Below are 21,880 nucleotides of genomic sequence, written 5' to 3' on the forward strand. Positions count from 1 at the left end.
CCACGGAGTTTAGGGCGGCCAAAAGCGGTCACGAACAACTGAAATCAATCATCAGGAACGTTTACCCACCTGGGCACGCTGTGCGGCAAAATCCAGTGATGAATAAGCGCCTAGTGGGGCTAGAGCTAGCACCTCTGACTGAAGTTGCCCCTCAGTGCCCCGCTAGGAAGGAGACAAGCTTCGCAGTGAAGCTTACACTTTAACTATGGGCTTCCCTCTTACATCGTACTGCTCACTATGGCTAAAGGTTAATTGACTGATCCAGATACTTCGCCGCACTTTTCTCGTCCAACCCAAACCCGAGAATCTGCAAGTACTGCGGTATGCCTCTAACGATCCTCACGGACGCGGACGTCCGCAGTCTCCTCTTTAGCCTCACAAGGCAAGACATCTTGGATTTGCAGCAAAGCTTAGCAGACGCGCTTCATTACTACTCGACTTCGACCGACGCAGACCTCAATGGCTGCAGCTCGTCGTACCAGCCCCTCCGCACCGCGCTCAAGCGAAGTGATGGCCAGACCACGCTCTTCATGCCCGCGAGCAGCAACGATGGCCTGGGAGTGAAGATCGTCACTCTAGCTGTACCGGAGGACTCGAAGAAGACATTAGATACAGCTAGTCCAGGTTCCGGCGCCGCGTCTCTCGCATCGTTCGACTCGCTCTCCATCTCCCAACCGTCTACCTCGTCCTCAACGACCGCTTTCGATGTCCCGCCAGACTCAGTCGCGAGCTCGCAAAGCACGACGCCGAAAGGGAGTCTCACGCTGCTCGACCGCACCGGCGCGCCACGAGCCCTCGTCAACGCCGAAGAAATAACCGCCTTCCGCACCGCCCTCGTCAGTACAATGCTGTTTAAGAAACGCACAAACGTACACGACGTGGTCGTCTTCGGCGCCGGCAAACAAGCATACTGGCACATCCGTCTGGCTCTCCTGCTCCGCGGGCCAGAAATCCACCACCTCAACATCGTAAACCGCACCTTCGACAGCGCCCACAATCTGCTCGAAAAACTGTACAAACCGACCTCCGAGCCCGCCGCCTTCCCCAAGATCAGCATCCCCACGCCCGAGACGACGGATCTTGCTCGCCCGAAGATTCAGATCCTCACGCCGAATGCGAATGAGTACGAGAGGCTGCTGAAGGCTACCGTGAGGGCGAGTAGTGTTATCTTTTGCACGACGCCCTCGCTCAGCCCGCTCTTCCCCGCCAGCTACCTTACCAACACCGAGGGCCGCAAAAAGGGCCGCTACATCGCCGCCATCGGATCGTACAAGCCGCATATGACCGAACTTCACCCGGACATTCTGCGGCAAAACGTCGCGCCCGACCACGGCCGGCACCACCACAAGCACGCGCTAGAAGGCGGCGCGGTGGTCGTCGACAGCGTGGAAGCGTGCCTGAAGGAAGCAGGCGAGATCATCCAAGCGGGCCTGACGGGCCACGAAGTCGTCGAAATCGGCGAACTGGTCATGCTGCGACGAGACGCAGAGCGCAGACGCATGGAATGCCAGGCGAAGAAGAGTATGGAGGGTTTGGACGAGGGGGGTGTGGAGTTGGGTGAGTGCGAGCAGAGGAAGAAGAAGAAGAGGAAGAGTGGTGGTGTTGTCAAGGAGCAGGAGGATGTGGCGGACAAGGGGCTGATGGAGTGGTTGCAGAGGGGAAATGTGATTTTCAAGTGTGTGGGCATGGGATTGATGGATGTGGTGGTTGGGACCGATTTGGTCAGGTTAGCGGATGAGAGAGGTGTGGGGACGAGGGTTGAGAATTTCTGAGATGGCATGAGTGGAGGGTGCGTATTGGTTTTATGGGTTCAACCGGATTACCCTTGATCAGCCATAGAACATAGAGTTCACATACAAGCATAGCCATCTACCACAGTTGCATCACCACCAAACCGGAGACTCCTCCTTCTATCGAAAGATGCCTTTAGTAGTAGTAGTCTTAGACTCCTGCGCCGCCCCATGCAAGCTTGATGCGTCCGAAAGCCCTACATCCGCCATTCGCCGACCTATAATACACACACCGTGGAACCTGTCCTGAACCATTCCTTGACCAAATTGACCGATCACCCATCGTGCTGACTCTTGAATAAAGAGAAAGAGACCACACGTCCTCTACGCAAAGTAGCTCTTCCACAATACGCCTTCCAGATCCTCTAGCTGTTCTTGCTCGAAAGCCTGATATATCCGTTAGCATCCATTCACCACAATGTTCTAGAGGGAGGACTGGTGGTGGGACTTACCTTGACATCCACATGCCAAGTATCCTGCCTCGTCTTTTTAAAATCTGCCAGTACACTCTTCACACTTTTCCCCACCATACCCGGGTCTGCCGCCGCCTTCCTTGCCAATGTAGCCAGCACATCCGGCAGCCAGGCCGGCGGCGGACTCGTATACGGGAATGCCTGAATCAATGCTCCCAGCCCGAGAACCGCTGCATGCCGCGTCAGGATGAGTTTGTTGTGCTCGGGCGTCGGCGTGCCGGGGATACGACGTTTTGGCAGTGGATTCTTGGCGAGCTTGGACGTGAATTCCGCTTTGAGTGTTGACACCATGCGTTCGCGGAGCGCGAGCGGCGAGCACCGGATCATACCCGAGAGTGTAGTGGCGGCGCCCATCCGCACTTCGAGCTGCACATCGCTGAGCATGCCGGAGACGCAATTGTAGATGTCGAGTTGCTGCTGCTCGCTCATGAGAAAGAGTCTCCGGAAATATATGACCTGGATATTGATTAAGATCCTGAGGCGCTGATGCCAGCTCGTCGCGGTACGCCCGATGCGAATTAGCGCGGCGATGAAGTCCGCGTCCTCACCCTGTCGGTGCGGGATGTTGGGTAGATGGCGGAAGACGTGGTACGCGAGGGATTGTAATTCCGGGTCTTCTTTGATATCCATCATGTGGAGGAGTTGCTCTGTAAAGACGTTGGGGAAGAACTTGATGAGTTGCGTGCATTCGTAGGACGAGAGGGTCGAGTTGAGCCAGAGAAGGACAGTCTTGCCACCGGACGTGTAGGACGAAGGGGTCTGTTGGCCGGCGGGACGTTGACCGCGCCAGACTTCTAGACGCTCAAAGACATCTGCGATCATCCTGGAGAATTCTTCCGTTGGCTCGTACGGACGGACGCCGATAGACGAGGCTTTCTTTTGCGCCTTGATAAGCGTGGAGACGTCCTTGTACGATTCATGATATCGCGTGCGGTAGATGCAAGCGATCGTCTGACCCATGGCTTCACGAACACCCTTGTATGGATGGTCAAGGTGCTGCATGAAGTCTTCAATAATGGGCTTCTCCAGTCGGAAATGCCAGCCTGCGTCGGAGATACATTGCTGGAGCAAGTGGATTTTCGAACTCTCCTTAAAAGCCGCATTGGAGTCCATATCGAGACGGAAGCTTGATAACCAATCGACGAGCGGCCATCCTCGCCTAGGATCCTTCGATTGAAGCACGACATGCAGAAATGTAGTCCAATAACCCGCGTTGTCAGGTGTCAGGCCGTCTTCGAAGATACCGCGGATGATTGGGAAGACGTACTCCCAGATCTCCTGGCGCTGCTCGGCCTCCAGATCTGGAGCACAGGAGAGCAAGGCACCCATGATCTCGGCTGTGGCACGGTGTTGATGCTTGTCGCTTCCGTCACCGTACACTGCCTGGGTGAGGTCCTTGATGTCCTCATATGTAGCTGAGCTGAGGCCGCAGAATACAAGCTCGAAGGCGTGGGTAAGCAGCATGGCGCTAGACATGCGGAATCGATCGGCCCCTGAGTCACGCGGTTCCTGCTTCATGAAAGCGAAGTAGTTTGAAAACCATGAACGGTCTAGGAGCGACCCAATCTTCTTACGGACATGGGTCTCCGTCTCGTCATAGGACATAGGCGGCGGATTTGGCAGGTACGCCGGCATCGTCTTCGTCCACACCAGCCAACCGGGATAATCGAAGTCGACATAGTACTTTGCTTCGGGTTTGGCGAACATGCCAAGGTATTCTCCGGTCCAGTTGGGATCGTCGGCCTTGGTTGGGACGGATATCTTGTCCGGGACCTCCTCTTCGCTAAGGAGGTACTTCTCGTAGCTATGCCCTGTAATGGCACGGGTCTGAATGACTGAGAAGAGCCCGACCAGGGCACCTGCGTACAGACCTCGCAGGCTGGGGTGCTGATCAATGGAGCCTTTGGCGACAAGTTCGATCATCTCATCGGACGCTATCGTATCGTAACGCATGCCGAGGTTGACAATGATGGCGGCAGTCCGGCTGACCTTTTTCCAGTGCGCAGTCCGAGTGGTGTCGATCAGCTCTTTGGAGAGGTCGGCCTTCTTCCCTTCGATACGAGCCCGTTTCCGCTTGATGAAATTTCGTCGCTTGACGACTTTCTGCTGGACGCTCTCGTCTTCACTCGCATCGATGACATACGCAATTGCTTCGACGACCTCCTTATCGAGGATGACCATCCGCTCCATTGCCTTGCCCATGTCCATGACTTGAAACGTGGCATTCGTCGCAAGTTTCTGGACGGAGGGCTTGTCTGCGCCAGTGACTTCGATGAAAGCTTTGATGAGGGTCGGTGTGAACCGCCAGTCCCGGCTGATGGTTTTCGCCAGGCTGCCAAACAAAAGCGTGAACATCGCGCCCTTGATACGAGGGTAGTCGTTCTCTGCGACGGCTTTCACTAGCGCATCAAGGAGCGGTGGGATGACGAGTGGTCGTGCACCTAGGACGCACTTGACGGCTGATTCATTCGCGGTTTGAGCCGTGCGTCGAATCTCAGTATACAGTGAGATACTGGACTCAGCAAGGTCGAAGAGAAGTCGCTTGTCCAGATCGGTCTTCGGCCGAGGGTTGGCATTGTGCCGTAGCCGCTGGAGGTGGTAGACATTGGCGCGCCGCACCAGCAGGGGGCGCGGGTACTCCTTTCGTAGCCCACTGAATCTGAAGGGACCTTCGTCCGATTCAAGCAGCCTAGTTATCCGCTCCAGGACATGGGCGGATCGCTCGATGCCAACGTCGATAAACCACGACCGATAGGCGTTGTACAGCGCGTTGAAGCACGGCACATCATCCTCCTGCTTTTCGCTCAAAAACTGGTGGACTTCGTGAAGCGTCTCTCCAACCTTTTGGCGAAGATTGTGAATGAGCTTGTAGTTACTGTCGCCGCGCCTGAGGGGATACCCAGTCTCGTACACGAAGGTAGGCTTGACTTCCTCGTCTTCTGCCTCCCCGAGACCAGCATCATCCTCGATGCCTTCGGTGTCTATAGCGTCCGGATCAGAGCCGTTGTCGGACTCTACAGAACCTCCATCGGCAGCTTGCCCATGGCGAACATCAAATAGCACCGAGATGCCGGATACCAATAGCCTCAGAAGGACTAGATTTCTAGATATCTCGTCCGACCAGTCCTTCCCGGTACCCTCACGCTTAATAGGTGGGTTAGCTGAGACGAGTGCGGTGAGAGTGTTGATGGAGTTTTCCGCCTGGAACTCGAACAACTTGATGGCAAAATCAATCTCCTCGGGGTTCGGCTTGTGCCACTTGATGTTGATCTTCTTCACGTCGACTTGCCTGCCCCATGAGCTCGTTGTAAGACCCCTTTCAAGCTCGTCCTCTTCGTAGATGGAGTAGTCGTTGGTATATGTGCAAGTGAGGTTGAGGAGGAGATGATGAATGAAGTTGGACACATGAACGGTAGGAGTGCCTCTACACTTCCGCTGCATGTACTCTGCAATCTCGAAGAGCTCGTCTTTCCATTGCACGACGGCATCGCCAACATGGACCACACTCATGCTCAAGATGCACAGGTACCATACGAGACCGCGGTCTCGTGGAAGAACATCAGCGCCCGTTGTCCGGGAGGAACCAGCACCATTGTCCTCAATCTCTGTCCGAATACCGGCGAAGATAGGAGGCAACAGTCGCTTTAGAGACTTCTCTGGGTTGACCTTTACCAAGCTGTTGCAAATGAACGATATTGCGTCTCGTGCTTGATGTATGACATGATTCGAGATGAAGTTGGCGATCTTGTCGAGCGCAATATCGAACAGTTCGGGGGAGAGCGCCGCAAGCAGCGGGGTGAAGGCGGCCGGGAGATGGTTTGCCACGAATTCTTCGGGGGTTCCACTACGAATCCTCGCAGCGTCTGGCAAGTTCTCTAAAAGGGTGAACACTCGGCCAAGGAACGACATCAAGAACTCGGCAAGCCCGGTTGTTGAGGAACGTAGGATCATCTCTTCCTCGTGGTCGCTGAGCTCCTTATCATAGTCGATCTCGATGAGCCCCTTGGCGTTCTCTAACCGGTCGACCTGCTCTGTGATCCATCGCACGGCGAGCCCGGTGTCGGTGTCAGCCCCTTCCATCGGCGTCGCCGTTCCGCTTGTTCCACTTTTGATGGAGGCACCGTTCGCAAGCTTGCTCTCTTGTGTGAGGTCATGGAATGGTACGGTGTAACAGACGCCTTGGATGTAGGCCAAGGTCTGTACAGTCTTGTCCAAGTCATTTGGGTCGATGCCGGGTAGCGCAAGCCCTAGGAGCGTCGTAACGTGACACCGGTAGCCTTTCGTCCTCGCCATAATCTTGGAAAGTACTTGCAACGCCCGAATGGAGGATATCGTCCGATGCACCTCGACCAGACCTTGCATCGCGGGGTATATCCGCTGTAATGCTCCCGGCAGGATCAGGGTCGGTTCCAGGTATGCGAGGCTCTGGAGTGTAGATAACGAGTACGCCACCGCCTTGTCACTCTTGGAGAATATGCCCATGAAGGTTACCTCGCGCAAGCAGAGCACAAAGCGTCGCTTAAGAGCGTCATTCAGCCTCCGTCCCTCAGGAACATCCATCTCGCCACTGTGCTCTCGGTTCCAGCGCAGGACGAAGAAATCAGCCAGGTAGTACACCAGCTGCGCTAGCGACCTTGTCCAGCTGCCTGAATTTGACGGATGGAAAAATGTTTCGACGGCTTGAATAAGACCTTCGAGCTGGCTTAGAACCGAATCTGAATGGCCCAAGCATGCCGGGGAGAATGACATGACAATGGTACGCGAGATGTGATGCGTGGAAGGATGCTTCCGCTGGTCTCGGTCGAGCATGACAGCTAACCCGGCGCCTAGGTCCACAGTCTCCATGTATGGTGATGTGGCTTGCCCGACGGGTATCTCAAGTAGCCTCAGAATAGCAGTGAAGATGAGAGCACACTGTTCGCCCGTGAACATGCCGTATTGCGAAAAGGATATATGCGGCGCGGTGAGCGAATCCCGAGCGAGCCTCGATAGCATGTCGAGGAAATGCGCATCTACGAGCCGTGATCGATTGACCAACGACCAAAGATGGAAGAAAAGCGGGAGGTACTCCTGAGGCTGCAGATCCGGCCTATCATCTGGCGCTGGGCTCGTCGGGAGTAGTAGGTTTAGGAGGCCTATGACGACGAATGCGCCTTCGGAGTAGGACGTGCTGAAGAACGGAAGAATCTCCTCGAGTATCGCGGGTATCTCCTGCGGATCGAAATAGAGCTGCGCAAAGGTGCACAGTTTGGTCAGGGTGCGTATGTTGCGCTTCACATTTGGCGGTTGCGATCCTCCCGATTCTGACGGGAGCACGAACAGCTTCAGTTCCCTAAACAGAGGCCGCCAGTCGAGCACCAAATCTTTACCCGGTCGAAGGTAGTGTTTCCGCCTGTCCACCATGTCAGTTGTGCTACGCTTGATGCCAAGACGTGTCAAAAATGTCACTCACTTTGTCAGGACCATGAACATGCTCGCGAAGCGCTCCGCCACCAGGTAGTCCAGCCCCGGAGCCAGAGCAAGCTCGTAGTAGAGGTTCACCAGCTTGACGCGCGTGCTGCGGGGGAGGTCGAATTTCAGCGTCAACCATCCGCGGATCTCGCGCGTCCAGTGCACTGCACCCGGCGCAAAGTCGCCCGCGGACACGGCAATGTAGAGGTGCTTCAGACATGTGTTCAGGTTGTCCTCGCGCTCGCTCTGGGCCTCGGTGTCGTAGGGCAGATACTTGAAGTATGGGAAGGTCCGCGGGCGGCTGCGATTCTGCTTGTCCTCGTCTGTGCCGTTGACGCTGCCGTTGGCCTGTCGCCAATCGGCGCCCGGTGAGGTCGCACGAGACGAGTCAACGCCAGAGGCGGCATCGAGGGCGCCCATGAGCTGTGATATTCGTTCGCTGACAGCCATGGTTGCCAGAAGGTAGACTGTGGATGAAACAGGCCTACGGCGTGGGGTTGCGGCGGTCGGGGCGGGCGGTCATCAAAGAATATGCGTCAATGGGCAGTCGGGCGCGGCGGGAGATAATCTGCGAGCGCAATCTGTTAGCAAGGCAGTCCAGTGACTTGAAGGCTGTGCGAAGGGCGATGAGATCCACACGAGACCAGGCTGGCGGAGGCGCTCGTCCATAGTTGTGTGCAGGACGTACTGTACAGATTCTGGGCTCTGGATCTAGCGCAAGTGCAAATGTATGAGAGGGTGTAACTGGGCGTGGTGGGAGAAGTTGGAGTCGCAGTTCATGTAGGTAGCCGACGCCTCGCGGCTCCCGCAAGGTTGTGGATGACCGGGGACGTGCTGGAGCTATGACCCGTGAGGCTGCCGTCGCCGGTGTGCTCGATGAGCCGCTGCCGACTAGTAGCTACGCGAGGGACGACCGCAGCACTCCCGCCTACTTTCCCAGCTGCGACCGCAACAAATCAACCAGGACGAGGCAAAACAGAAAACTCACCTTGAAATCTTTCCAGCCAGTTGCCAAAGGGACGAGCGCGACTGATCGGGGATTTCGGGGATGCGCGCGTCCTAAAATACGCTGCGGCCCGCACCAGGCATTCACGACGCGCAATTCGCTGCGGCAACACAGGTAGGGAGCATCCCATACCATGCCGCAAAGTCACGGCAGCAGCTCCTTTCCCAGCTTCACTGATTCGACCGTGCCTTCTGCGGTCCAAACACTATTGTCTTCCCCTTTCACTTTTCCGCACATCTGTTGCATGCCGAAAGGTCGGGGTCTGGTGGCACGACACGCGACAACGCTTATTGCCTCTGCCGTTGGAGCACCTCCGACTGCTGGCTCTGCACTACAACGTGGCATCCATCCTTGCGATTCTACTCACCAAGGCCCAACTTCCCCTCTCGGCACTCACTGACTGGAAATCGCTTCAGGATGGGTTCCTACTACGATGTGGACGCCATCCTCACAGACGCGCAGGCAAGTGTAGGGCCAGTTTTCGCCTCCACAAGGCTTACAAATGTCTAGAAAGTCCCATGCACTTTCGAGCTGACGGTGCCCGGTCTGGGCTTCCTGGAAGGCAACATGAGTGGCGATGTAAGGCCTCACTATTGTCTACGCCCCGAAGTGTCTAGTGACCGTGTCTACAGATGAAGCAGGGGTCCAAGGTAGAGTTGCCGCTTTGGCTTGGGGAGATGCTTGCGCTGAGGTAGGAGTACTTCACTCGGACAAGTACAGGATTTATTAATATTCGTGATAGCCAGAGTCTGAATACATCGTCTTTGGTCACACTGGATGCTCCGTCAGCCCTGGCACCGCGCGTCCTAAACGCGCTGAAAGCTGATCCGCGAACGGTCGACCTTCGAGCCCTTGCACCGCACTTCTACAACCTGGGTGCGCGAATCCTTGAGCTTTTTGACGAGGAAGAGATGATCGAGGTGTTGAGCGACGTCCGTACACGACACCACTGGAAGACTTCTATGGCTGACTCCAACTAGACGTTCAAAGCCAGGGCAGCTGTTATCGCCGACCAGGCGCATAACCCAAGGGGTGCGCTAGGCGAAGGAGCCGACTTCCTGCGCGGGCTAGACGAGAACGAGAGGCAATGTGAGTCGAATCCGCTATGCTTGACCATTCCTAGTAACCTCCAATGCTGACCATCCAAAAGTATTCCGAGCAGCCCACGACAGTGCAAAGGCTGTTCGGGCATGGATGACCGAGCTGAAGAAGAAATGAAGAAAGAGCAACTCCGCTAAGTTCCTAGACGCTCCGAGGTCTGACAAGGAGCTCTATATTATTGTCGAGCGAGGATCAAGGGTCAGCATGAGACGAAAGGCTTCGAGAGCTACGGAGGCAGAAAGTGCATGCCCAAAGAAAAGGAGGATACTTGGAAACATATCATCGGTGGATGCGAGTAGGAGACGTGACGGGATAGCACAAAGCAGCAATGCAAGGACGATGCTCAGGGGTGGTCAATAAGCTCCTACCTTCCAATTACGTTACGGTTACCTGGTGAAAGCAATTTACCTGAACGTAACATCTGGCCTGAAATACCCCGCGAGCCTTTATCGCATAGTGGCCCCAAGATTACTGTTCTGTAACAGGCTGATCAACTGTTCCGGGGGATATCCAAGGAAAACTGGCCCGTTGAAGACCATTTGTGGGATGACCTTTGAAGTCTCATGCTCCGGCCTCTTCTCCCCGACCAATTTCGGCTCCACCTGGGGTTCATGGGGCTCAAGCGGCGGTGCTTCTGGTTCCCGCTCGGGTTCCTGCGCTGGACCCTGTTCAGGAGCATCGTGACGCTCTCTGACTTTGGTCCCATCCGCCTTAACCAAATGGTCGAACGGGCATTGTCCCGTCTTCCGTGGTGTCTCGCCAATCGGACGGTCCGTCTCGAGGGGCAACGGAGGTGACGCCGTTGGGGCCGAACCCACGGAAGAAGAGCTGTCCGCATTCGTATACTTGGGCGGTATGGAGATGCCCCATGGCCGACTAGGAGACTCGCCAACTCTGATCTCTTTGAGCGGTCTATCGAAGTGGGCCGTCCTCGCCTCGTCGACTGCTTGCTCTGATGATTCTTCCTCGCCTGGAGTGCAATCTTGGAGGCTAACTGTTACATCCTTTGCCCAATTTTCCACTTTTGCATCGGTCTTTGCCTCCTCTTCAGCGACGTCAGCTCCCTCTTCCGGCTCCTCCGGTAGCCATGCTTGGTGCTTCTCGCCCAGGCCTTGAATCATGCTGACGAGATTGCCGTATTTGCGGTCTAGCTGACGTATGCTATCAGCGTTACTCTGGAAACGGCTGATGCAGACCTCGTGGCTTCTAGGAAGCTCGTGCTTGTGCTTTTCAAAATACTTGGCGACCTCTTCCGGAGCGTGCTGATCAAGGAAGCGGATGGGGCATACGGCGGCGGAGCCTTCGATGGAGGCTGACGCGGAAACCGGGTCATTACCACATATTTCGGCACGTATGGGATCATTAAACGACGGTCTTTTGGATCTGCGCCCCTTCAAGCTCATCCGAGATGGGGAACTGAGTGGCGTGGCGAGCGGACTTTGTCTTGCACTGCCGTTCGCGAAGGGACAGCCTAGCTTGCTAGGGGTTCCAGCGGTTGTAAAGTCCTTCTCCATGTGCGACATATCTACATCGGACTGTATCCGCAGCGCAGACCGTTCCTTGTCCGCAGATGGCCGGCTCCATATCATCACGCCGGTGTCAGTCTTAACACCGATGGCGCCGACGGGATCCCGCAGGTTGGCTGAGGCTGATACGGCTTGTTTGATGACACATGCCCGATTCCGCCGTTGTTTATCATTGCTTTCTGAGAGCTTTTCAATCCAATCGTACTGCGAGCTAGGCGGTTCGGAGGCTATGCGGTCAAGGTCCTGCAGGAAGACGAGGTGATCTTGGGAAAGGGTATCTGGCGTGAATCGTTTGAGCAAATCAAGATACTAGATATGATCAGCGCTGCAACGATGATTGCCGCATGAACCAAAGATGAAGAAGAAACAATCAGTTATGGTAAATGTTGTCTGTCAAGGCCGCCACGCGGCTGCAGGTCTAGAGCTAAAAAGTATTCATCACGAAGACTGAGGAGATTCTTGTGTTGCACATACCTGCTGCTTAGCCCACGACAGCTTGCTCTCTAGCTGCCGTTGTTGCTCAAAGAGGATTTGGTATTCCCCGCTCAAGGCCGCGAAGCCCGCGGCAAGCTGCTCCGCGAGATGGAGGGCAGACGGAGTGTCGGCCATGAAGACTTGTAAGCGTACGATCGCAGTAAGTGAGAAAGGACGGCGAGTGCAGGACGGTGGAGACCAGCTCCCAAAAATGCACAGCGCTGGCAGAGAAAGAATCTAGGTCAGTGAAAGGCGAAGTGGAAGTGTTGTACGCGGAGCAGGGATGTGCGCTGCAGATGCCTCAGGGCTAAGCCGTGCCGACGCTAGAGTCCACGTGATCCAACCGGGCCGGTGGCGCCTCCAAGGTTCCAAGCGAGGCAAGTTGCACCAGCCTCTTGTGATTTCTGGGAAGTCGCGTCACGGCAGCGCTCAGCCTCAACATCGCCCGGGTTTACGTAGCAGGGTCGCCATTGACTATATTCTTATGCAGCATGCCGCCAAATTCATGATTGTCCTTTCTCCTTCCGCATATTAAGCGTTCTGCAGAGCGCATTTGTACCTTCACTCACTTCCGCTATTGCAGTCAAAGTACCTATAAGCATACCTTCCCTCAACGCTTCCCTACCATGTCTCTGCATACTTCAGGCATTTCTAGATGGCTCGCAGCCTCTCCCCCAGTCGCATGGACCGTCCGCCAGCTACGAGAGCTCCTCATTGGCGCCCTTAGACAGGGCCCGATCCCGCAGCATGTCGCATTTGTTATGGACGGAAACAGGCGCTTTGCGCGCGAGCACCATATCGAGACCGTAGAGGGACATAATATGGGGTTCGAAGCGCTAGCACGAGTATGTTGATCCTCCCATTGTCCCTCCAACTTCCGCGATGCTGACCTGCGCCAGATTCTCGAGGTTTGCTACAAGACCGGAGTAAAAGTTGTTACAATCTATGCCTTCAGCATCGAGAACTTCAAGCGCTCAAAACACGAGGTGGACGCCCTGATGGCCATGGCGAAGCTCAAGTTGGGACAGTTGTCGGAGCATGGAGCTCTCCTCGATCGTTATGGCGCCTCTATCCGGATTCTGGGTCAGCGCAACTTCGTCAAACCCGACGTCTTGGAGGCCATCGACAAAGCCGTTGCCATGACGGCACACAACAAGAGGTAAAGTCTTCAGCAACGTCTCCCAGTGCATCCGCTGATGAGCCTCCAGAGCCATCCTCAATGTCTGCTTTCCCTACACCTCACGAGACGAGATCACGTCTGCGGTCAAATCAACGGTGGAGCAGTTCAGCACTCCGATAGAGAACATCCAAACGCCCTCGAAACGTACCTTCTCCGCGTCACACATAACCCAGCACATCCGGAAGAAAATGCTGGGAGAGGACAACGGGGATGTATCCGAGCAGCCAGACTCGCGGTCAACGTCCCCTGCATCATCGAAAGAAGGCAAATCGGCTGAGGATAACCATTCCTCGTCGACATCGACAGCGATCAATCCGCCAGAAAAGGAAGAGTCCCGAGGGCCAACGCCGGCCTATCCAGATGCGGAAAGCATCACAGCTGAGACGCTGACCGACCACATGTTGACGGCCGGGGCACCGCCTTTGGATTTGCTGGTTCGGACTTCGGGAGTTGAGAGACTCAGCGACTTCATGCTGTGGCAATGCCATGAAAACACCTCGATCGTCTTTCTCAAGTGCCTCTGGCCCGAATTCGATCTGTGGCACTTCCTTCCGGTGTTGGTCGAATGGCAGTGGCAGCAGAAGAAACTCCAGGAACAGCTACGAGGCCGGGGTCGGTCCAAGGCGGATGGAAGTAGGATTTGAGCGTTGCGGCACCGCAGAGAAGACGAAGCGTGAGCTGAGACACCGGTACGCATTGATACCCAGGAGCAAAAGTACATATGCATAGAGCGAGCCGGGTCTGGCATCCGAAATGCTAGGCGTATGGTCGTTTTGAGTCGAGAACAACGCTTCAGCAGCTTGGTACGACGCCTTTGCAGGCTTGTTGGCACCTAATAGCCTTTCAGGTCTTTATCTCTAATCGCGGTTGCGCCTCAACCGAGGGTTGCGATCATCTGATCCCATCTGTCGGCGCTAGCGTCCTCGTGCAACCGGCGTGCAGGCCAGCCGTTGCTTCTTCACGCTGACTAGGCCTGCGAACGTCATCCGTCCCGCGATAACTAGAAAAACTCCATTTTCCCGAGCAAGCATCTTTCTTTTCGTTTTGCCGTCCGCGCCTTCAGATTTTTGCATCAATTGCCGATATCTTTGTACCCAGGGCTTTACACAGCGCTGAACATAGTGGGGCAGAGAAAGCAGGTTTCTGTGCCACATTCTGTCCTTCCTCTATCAGCCGGCAAACCTGCAACCCAGAAACTGAGCGCCATTCCTTCTCTCCTCTTCTTAGCCTGCCAAAGTCTACAGGAGCAGCGTCTATGGCTTCACTCCTCTCAATCCCAGTCGAGCTTAGAGAGTTTATCTATGAACATCTCTTCAGGTCATACACAGTCAAACATGGCTTCGGCATCTCCTCATCTTCTAATCGGACGGCTATCCTCCAGACTTGTCGGCAGATTCATTGCGAAGCATGGCGGCACCTCCCTTTAAACATTTCCTTCCATTTTCGCGGCACAGAGGCGATGCTGGATACACTGCTGAGTGTCGATCAATCCGTTGTGACACGTCTACGTCACATCCGCGTCAAGGCATTCCCTTTCCCATTATACGAGACGGAACGGGCAGAGTACTACACGACGTACTACTTCCACAATGCACTATCGCTCCTTCCCGGGCTGCATCTCGATCACCTCATTGTGGAAGACAGTTTCCATGGCTTTGGCCTTGTCGACGGGTGGAGAGATGTGGTGACCTACTTCGATATTGAAAGTTTGCTCAAGAGCGACGCATGGAAGGAACTCGTGTACATCACGCCAAATACCGATTTCATCGCATCCGGATACGACCACCGACGGAAGAGAGTTGCGCAACCCGAAAACTGGGATGCTCTGCTCAAAGAGAGGGACGGAAAGGAGTCCGGCGCTGAGGTGCAGATGTGGATTATGCCACAGTCTAACAGCTCTGACGGGTCCGCACAACAGCGTGCTGAGCCGCAGCAATGGTCAGCGAGGCCTGGGCACGAAGTAGTCGAGAATTGGCGACTTGCCACGCCAGAGCAGGACCTAATCGGCGAGGTCCAAATTATCGCTCGTAGGGGAAAGAGAGCGAGATACGTGCAGCTCGGTCTGTCTGAAAAGAAGACTTGGGCGGAGTTGAAAGGTAAACCACGAGCATTTACCAGGGAAGGTCAGTTGATCTTGATTTGCTTGCCACTCCCGGAACACAGGATGCTGACGAGTCCGCAGATTGGACACCATATTATAATGACATGGCGGATGCTGTGGGATGGGTCTACGGCGGCTGGGGTCGCAGAATGCAGCTCGCACATATGGCTCTCGATCATGCGTGAGACCCTCACATTCCCTCGCCATGGCTGCCAATGCGGTACAATCGGAACATTATTAGAGGCCAAGAGCTTGTGAGGCTCTTAGGACAATGTCGTTGTTATACCCGGATCTTGGTGCTCGCACGACGTCTCGTGCCGTTGGTGACCCTTTGCGCAATGCTTAGTTTCAGGTACAGGATATATATTTACCCCAGAGTTTTGCTCTTATGTTACACAGCAATCTTAACGTTGGTTTGATGGCATTCCCCTTTAGCCGCATAGTGGATGTCTGGGGTGCAATCTAAGTAATGGGATCGACGTTCTGCTTCGTGTTGGCGTCCCGGGATTCTAGTTTTAGGGCGGACCGTCAGTGTCAAAACTGTAAGTTCTGTCAACATGTTGGCGTTTCTTAAGGGACTCGCTCCGCACTCAAGAGGCACCAGTTTGAGGATGGCGGCATGTCTTCGCAATACCATGGCCGCGTTTGTTTGGCGGTAGCATTATGCCTGGTCACCTTGTTCTTCATCTTGAAGATACAACATGAGGGACGAACAGGCGCATTCGAATTCACAGCTCAATATTATCATTCTAGCCGCACACCATCGAGCGGTATCGCCAACGATACACTGGGGGTACGTTCTCTCGCCTGACGTTCGCACTTCGAAACCATACGCTGACAACCCTCATCAGTTTGAGAAGATCTTCGTGATCAACGCGCCATGGAGAACAGATCGAAAAGACTCCATTTCTCTAGCGGCATCATACGGCGGTATCTCCCTTGAGTGGGTCGACGGTATCGATGCGGAGGCGATTCGAGAGAGCGCATATCCGCCTGGCAATCATCGTCAAATCAACCATGGGAATCTTGGTAGTTGGCGAGCTCACATGGATGCTATGCGGGAGTAAGGCAGTGACCCATTCCTGAACGCCGTTGCTTGTAGCTCACATCTGCTAGGGTCATCGTTCGGAACCTCACCACTGCATTGATCCTCGAGGACGATGCTGATTGGGACTTCCGCCTCCGTTCCCAGCTGGCAGACTTCGGCCATGCTGCACGCAGATTACCAGAGCTCATCTCACGAGCCGATGCACACGCGCAAAGACTCCCTCCAGCTTCCGAACAAAAGATACCAGATCCAATCGAGCTCGCGAAACGCTCCTCCATAAGCCTCCCTTCCCTTGGCCGCCGCAGCATCCCTAAGGCGGATCCATATGGTCGTGACTGGGACATCCTTTGGCTAGGCCACTGTGGGGCTCAGCTCCCTCCGCCTTCTACAGCTCACCCCGACCGCATCATGCTCCTCAATGACCAGACCGTCGCGGGCCCCCAGCATCTGAAACCCTCCCCCGGCGCGCCTCCTGATGCGATCTCCTCCATCTACCCCCCATATACGCGTCTAGTCCATCGCGCCAATGCCACGCTCTGCACCCTTGCCTACGCCGTCACGCAAGCCGGCGCGCGTAAGATACTCTATCGATTCGGCATCCACGACTTTAGCAAAGGCTACGATTTCGCGCTATCAGACTATTGTAATGGGAAACTGAGATACATGACGAAGGAAACAACGCCAATGTGTATTACGGTGCAGCCGCCGCTTTTTAGCCATTTCTTCGGCGAGCGCGGCGGCAGCGATATAACAGGCACCGGTTCTGCAGGACGGCAGGTTGGGAGCAGATACATAAGGCAAAGTGTGAGAGGGAATCTAGAAGGGTTGGTTAAGGAGGATGAGGGCATTAGTGAGCAGTGGGGGGACGAGGAGAACAAGGAGAGGTGATGATTGCAACATTCATGGCTGGCGTATCTGGGTGGCATTATTAGAAACGGATTACGAACTTGCATATTCCATCGAGCCTTGTGTGCTGTCATGGGTCTTCGGCCATGAAGTCATGCCTTTGACGTTTGGCGTGCTGCAATCTTTGGTCTTGAAGGTGGTTCTTCCTGTCTGAGAGCCCGAGTACCACATAGCATCTAAAGAAGCAATGAACCGTGACGTCGATTCACATGCCTGAGGCTACTGGCTGCTGGCTACTGCAGGGAGCGTTCCTTGGTTGGCTCTGGTGTGGCGGGCCGGTACGCGACCCAAGCGCCATGCGGCGGAGTGCTGGGCTTGCCGATCTGCAGGTCCGCCAGGGCTCAACGGCAACGGCAACGGCGCAGCGCGACCCGCGCCCTCTTTCCCACCTCCACTTCAAATGGCCATTGCATTCTCGCGCCCTCGCTTGCTCTGTTGGTTTTGCCTTCCGGTGGAGGCAGGCGCGGTTCAGATGAGCTGGTAAATCAAAAGTCGAGCTTCTGCGCTTCTCTTCTCTTCTTTCCTTCATCCCATTCTGTCACCCGCTGTTGAATCCTACCAACAGTACGCGGAGCCGTGCGACCCAGGCCAGACGTTGTGTCTTTTGGCCCCAGGTGCCTCCGCTCTTTATCCAAGCTTCACTACCAGGCTTGTTATCCTCATTCCCATGCAGTAGCTCTTCGCTGCAGCACAGCCAGCATGGCCGGTTTCCTTCCAGCCCTGAACACCAGGACCAAGCTGACATACGTCCCGTAGTTCCAACTATCGCCAATCGTTGTCGCGTCTGCCCTCGGTCTCGCCGGCTGCTCAATTGCCCAGCAGTATCCTCCGCCCGTCACCTACGATACCGTCCTCAAGTCACCCATCAACCCTAATATCACCATCTCATACAAGGAACCAGATCCGGGCACCTGCACCACTGTCTTCCCTGCCCAGAAGCAGTACACGGGCTATGTCAACCTCCCTCCCTTCACGCTCGAGCCATTCCAGCAGGACTACTCCATCAACACATTCTTCTGGTTCTTCGAGGCCCGCACCGAACCTGAGACCGCGCCCCTCACAGTTTGGCTCAATGGCGGACCCGGCAGCAGCAGCATGATTGGTCTTTTCCGCGAGGCAGGCCCTTGCGAGGTAGTACAATTGGCAGACGGCTCTTATGGCACACAAGCCAGCACATTCGGCTGGGATCGCAGCTCCAATGTGCTCTTCATCGACCAGCCTACTCAGGTCGGCTTCTCCTACGATGAGGCTGTGAACTCGACGGTGGACTTCCGCACGGGAGTCATCGCCTACCCCAAATCTCTTCCACGAGATGACCCACCATGGGTCTTGGCGAACGGCACTCTCTCCTCCCTCAACCCAAACAACACACAGAACTCGACCGTCATTGCAGCCAGAGCTGCCTGGCACTTTTTACAGGGCTTCCTATCTGCATTCCCTCAGTATAATCCTGGCCAACATCCCAACAGAACGACAGTTGAGCCCGTCGGCGTCAATCTGTTTGCCGAGAGCTACGGTGGCCAGTACGGTCCTACGTTCGGCGACTTCTTCGAGGACCAGAACGAACGGCGACGCACCGGAGAGATTCCCGCGAACAGCACCCTTGAGATCAAGCTCAGCTCGGTTGGCATCATCAATGGCTTGGTGGATGCGCTCATCCAAGCGCCGTCCCTAGGCAACTTTACGTACAACAATACCTACGGCATCCAAGCGATCGACCAGACTGAGTGGTTGAACCTAATCAGCGACTTCAAGGCTCCAGGAGGGTGTCAAGACCTTGTCACTCAATGTCGCAAACATATGGCAGCTGGCGACACCGAAGGCGAGAGCTTCGATGCTGCAACTTCGTCGGTTTGCGCTGAAGCCAGCAACGCTTGCTATGGGATTATGGGCGAGGCTATCAACGAAGCCGGCAGGAGCGCCTATGACATCCGCGTCATGCCGCCTAACTCGTTCCCTAGCTACGCTTACCTGGAGTATCTGAACAGTGCCGATGTTCTGCGGTCTATCGGAGCAAAAGTCAACTATACGGAGACGAGCACAGCGGTCTACAACGCCTTCGGAGAAAGTGAGCATCTCTGTCGCTACCGTCAATGATAGGTGTGCTAACGCTGGCCAGCTGGTGATATCGTACGCGGAACGCAGGTGCAGAAGCTAGCGGACCTTCTTGCCCGTGGTGTCCGCGTAGCTTTCATCTATGGCGACGCGTAGGTATCCACCGCTTCAATCCCCTGCATTCAGATCTGACGCTTGCTAGTGATATCATTTGCAATTGGTACGGAGGCGAAGCTGTGTCTCTTGCTGTCGCTCGTCTCTCAGCTTACAACACCACGTTCCCGGCCGCCGGTTACGCCGACATTGTCTCCAACAGCTCCTATGTCGGCGGGCAGGTCCGTCAGTACGGCAATCTCTCCTTCTCCCGCATATACGACGCTGGCCACACTGTTCCGTCGTACCAACCTGAGACCGCGTTCACCGTCTTCACTCGCATCATCCAAGGCAACGATATCGGCATGGGAAAGGATGTTGATCTCTCCACTTTCGGAACTGAGGGGCCCGCGAATTCTGATCACGCAAATAAGGCTCCAGCGCAGCCCAAGAGCACCTGCTGGATCCGAGCTATTAACGACACTTGCAATGACAATGAAAAGAGAGCCATCAATCAGGGGTTGGGCATCGTGAAGAACGGGATGTGGTTTGCTCAGGACAGCCAATACACTCCCTCTGCGAGTTCGGTGCTCGCCGGCAAGCCAGGCAGTCTTCCCACCAACGGTCCTACGGCTACTGTACGGAATGGCAACCCTACGACGACCTCGAGTATTGCTCTGACAGGTGTTTACACTGCTACCGGTACGCCTAAGCCAACTTCGGGCGCCTCCCGACTCTTGTTTCGTGTTCAGACCAGACGCTTTCGCCATGCTGAACGCGACGCGCTCCTCGATTATGATAAGTTAGAAGGCGATCAATCGAAGGAAGTGAGGACAGGTCTTATCGCGGCACTCGCTGCTGTCGGAGGACTCCTGCTGCTGTGAGTTTGCATGCCTATAGGACATTACCTCCAACAGTAGTCTACTTATGCCTTCACTCCCCTACCAACGCTTCATGGCAGGGCAAAGGCCTCTATAAGTATACTAAACAGGTGCATTGTAGGCTCTTACTACTATCGACTTGCTGCCTATGTTGGCGTCACCACCGTTCCCGGAAGCACAACCGTCGGTTCCTGGGTGGCCCTCGAGACACACCGTCGCCTCTTCCCACTTCAGAGCCTGCCACGCCGAAGCTGGAGGCGATAGCCGAGCCGCAGAGAAGGAACATTGTCCAGCGGATAGCGATGAGGCGCCCGAGCTCAAAGAAAGAGCCAACCCCAGCCGCTGCACCCGTTGATATTGAGAGGCCGGAAGATCCGCCGTCATTCGACGAGCAGCGTCGCCCGTCTCGCCGCCTGAGCGCGCCAATGGAACCCATCCCTGAGTCTGCATCGCCGCGACCGAGTGTAGACTTACGTAGACCTTCGGGGAGTCCGCCTGCGGGAGGTCATCGCCTCAGCGCGCATCCAAATGCGCCCATCATCGTTGAGGAGCCGACGCCCATTGTACAGCGAAATGCGGCCCCTCCGAGCAGAGCACCTACTGAGCTAACCACCGAAGAGCCCCCGAAATCTCGACAGCCAAGCAGGGTGGCATCGGAGCCAGCGGTGCTTGTTGCCTCACGGAAGCCCAGCGCAGCCCCCTCAAAACCAGCATCCCCAGCACCAGAACCAGAACCCATGCCACCCGTTCAGCGCTCAGCCTCCCTCCCACCGGAAGACGTCCCACCTGAAGACAAAGCCCCTACACGCGCCCCTACACGCGCAAATTCAGTGGCTACCGAGCCTGCTGCCAGCCGCAAGCCGTCGGTTCTGCAGCGCATGCGCACCGGCTGGCGACATAGTCTCGGCAACGGTGAAGCCGCGCCGAGCGTCATCGATGAGCTAAACGATAAGGCGGCGAAGGAAGAAGAGACGGCGGCTGACGAAGGTGTGAAGGGGGCAGAAGAGAGAGCCTCGACCCCACCTCCACGAGTGGCTACCCAGCCGCCTCCCGAACGCGCTCCTACTGTCAAGGTCCCGGAACGTTCGGCTCCGCAGCCTTCGATTGGACCCGAGGAGGGCGAGAAGGCCCGAGGCTAAGTTAATCTTTGAGGGATATTAGTGTCTGGGGAGCCTGGCTTTCGACTGCTGTGAAGCGGCTGAGGTAATTCCAGCGACGGACTTGTTGCTTCCATTAGCTGTGGGCGTTGATTGGCACCTTGCATTTGAGATTGGGATCCTGCTTGTTGCTGCTATTGGGACAGGGATAGTAATACGAGGAGATAGTAGAGGGGAAGGGAAAAAGTAGTGGTGTGTGGATTGCTTTGGAGTCTTTAGTTTCCTAGTTAGATACCCCTTGAATTCAGTTCTAATACCCCTTCTTCATTTCCTGGGTGCAGTCCGGATGCGCACGTGCTGTGCTTAGCGGTATTGTCATACAGAGAGCTATGGCCGAAACCTTGTCCTGTTTACCTATTTCCTCCATTATCCTTTTACCTCCAGCGTTCCTAGTCAAGAACTTCCGTATTCCCATATGCCCACTCCTCATCCACACGATCCTCCTTCCACGGCCGCATGTACATGTACATTCTATACATCCCCGCACTGCCCTTGATATCTTGTTCAGGCAGCGAAAAAGCGTACTTCTCTACCACTTCTACGGCCCACAGCGCGAGTCGATCTCCCAAGCCCTCTACGGGTCCATCCTTGGAGAAAGCGAGAGCGAGGGCGGAGGCAGGGAGTAGGCCCGGTGCACA

The 21,880-nt window shown here is 55.4% G+C and overlaps 8 protein-coding genes across 8 annotated transcripts; 6 read left to right on the forward strand and 2 right to left on the reverse strand.

Moving 5' to 3' along the window:
- Window positions 1-171: 171 nt before the first annotated feature.
- BU26DRAFT_523274 (NAD(P)-binding protein) lies at window positions 172-1,891 on the forward strand. Its single transcript, XM_033830002.1, has one exon. It carries the CDS (start codon window positions 324-326, stop codon window positions 1,770-1,772), a length of 1,449 nt encoding a protein of 482 aa, XP_033678690.1. The 5' UTR covers window positions 172-323; the 3' UTR covers window positions 1,773-1,891.
- Window positions 1,892-2,114: 223 nt separating this feature from the next.
- BU26DRAFT_569606 (uncharacterized protein) lies at window positions 2,115-8,164 on the reverse strand (the record flags this gene model as incomplete). Its single annotated transcript, XM_033833905.1, has 3 exons — window positions 2,115-2,177; window positions 2,243-7,655; window positions 7,716-8,164. The coding sequence occupies 3 exons, from the start codon at window positions 8,162-8,164 to the stop codon at window positions 2,115-2,117; spliced, it is 5,925 nt and encodes a 1,974-aa protein (XP_033678691.1).
- Window positions 8,165-8,705: 541 nt separating this feature from the next.
- Window positions 8,706-10,366, forward strand: BU26DRAFT_523277 (DNA replication complex GINS protein PSF3). The gene is made up of 6 exons (XM_033830003.1): window positions 8,706-9,182; window positions 9,231-9,299; window positions 9,353-9,411; window positions 9,463-9,652; window positions 9,701-9,809; window positions 9,871-10,366. The coding sequence occupies exons 1-6, from the start codon at window positions 9,138-9,140 to the stop codon at window positions 9,936-9,938; spliced, it is 540 nt and encodes a 179-aa protein (XP_033678692.1). The 5' UTR covers window positions 8,706-9,137; the 3' UTR covers window positions 9,939-10,366.
- Window positions 10,225-12,091, reverse strand: BU26DRAFT_107002 (uncharacterized protein). Its single transcript, XM_033819344.1, has 2 exons — window positions 11,822-12,091; window positions 10,225-11,656 (listed from the first exon to the last, which is right to left on the reverse strand). The coding sequence occupies exons 1-2, from the start codon at window positions 11,954-11,956 to the stop codon at window positions 10,268-10,270; spliced, it is 1,524 nt and encodes a 507-aa protein (XP_033678693.1). The 5' UTR covers window positions 11,957-12,091; the 3' UTR covers window positions 10,225-10,267.
- A 356-nt stretch (window positions 12,092-12,447) lies between these two features.
- BU26DRAFT_436645 (Undecaprenyl diphosphate synthase) lies at window positions 12,448-13,645 on the forward strand (the record flags this gene model as incomplete). The annotated part of the gene is made up of 3 exons (XM_033824186.1): window positions 12,448-12,666; window positions 12,721-12,980; window positions 13,030-13,645. The coding sequence occupies 3 exons, from the start codon at window positions 12,448-12,450 to the stop codon at window positions 13,643-13,645; spliced, it is 1,095 nt and encodes a 364-aa protein (XP_033678694.1).
- Window positions 13,646-14,256: 611 nt separating this feature from the next.
- BU26DRAFT_436250 (uncharacterized protein) lies at window positions 14,257-15,287 on the forward strand (the record flags this gene model as incomplete). The annotated part of the gene is made up of 2 exons (XM_033824166.1): window positions 14,257-15,124; window positions 15,184-15,287. 2 exons carry the CDS (start codon window positions 14,257-14,259, stop codon window positions 15,285-15,287), a joined length of 972 nt encoding a protein of 323 aa, XP_033678695.1.
- A 2,361-nt stretch (window positions 15,288-17,648) lies between these two features.
- Window positions 17,649-20,238, forward strand: BU26DRAFT_107124 (serine carboxypeptidase). Its single transcript, XM_033819345.1, has 4 exons — window positions 17,649-17,758; window positions 17,813-19,124; window positions 19,176-19,263; window positions 19,314-20,238. Exons 1-4 carry the CDS (start codon window positions 17,756-17,758, stop codon window positions 20,086-20,088), a joined length of 2,178 nt encoding a protein of 725 aa, XP_033678696.1. The 5' UTR covers window positions 17,649-17,755; the 3' UTR covers window positions 20,089-20,238.
- Window positions 20,239-21,331, forward strand: BU26DRAFT_107150 (uncharacterized protein). The gene is made up of 2 exons (XM_033819346.1): window positions 20,239-20,648; window positions 20,704-21,331. Exons 1-2 carry the CDS (start codon window positions 20,388-20,390, stop codon window positions 21,028-21,030), a joined length of 588 nt encoding a protein of 195 aa, XP_033678697.1. The 5' UTR covers window positions 20,239-20,387; the 3' UTR covers window positions 21,031-21,331.
- Window positions 21,332-21,880: the final 549 nt, after the last annotated feature.

This window comes from Trematosphaeria pertusa (genome assembly GCF_010094035.1).
Source record: "Trematosphaeria pertusa strain CBS 122368 unplaced genomic scaffold BU26scaffold_16, whole genome shotgun sequence".
Lineage (NCBI taxonomy): Eukaryota > Fungi > Ascomycota > Dothideomycetes > Pleosporales > Trematosphaeriaceae > Trematosphaeria > Trematosphaeria pertusa.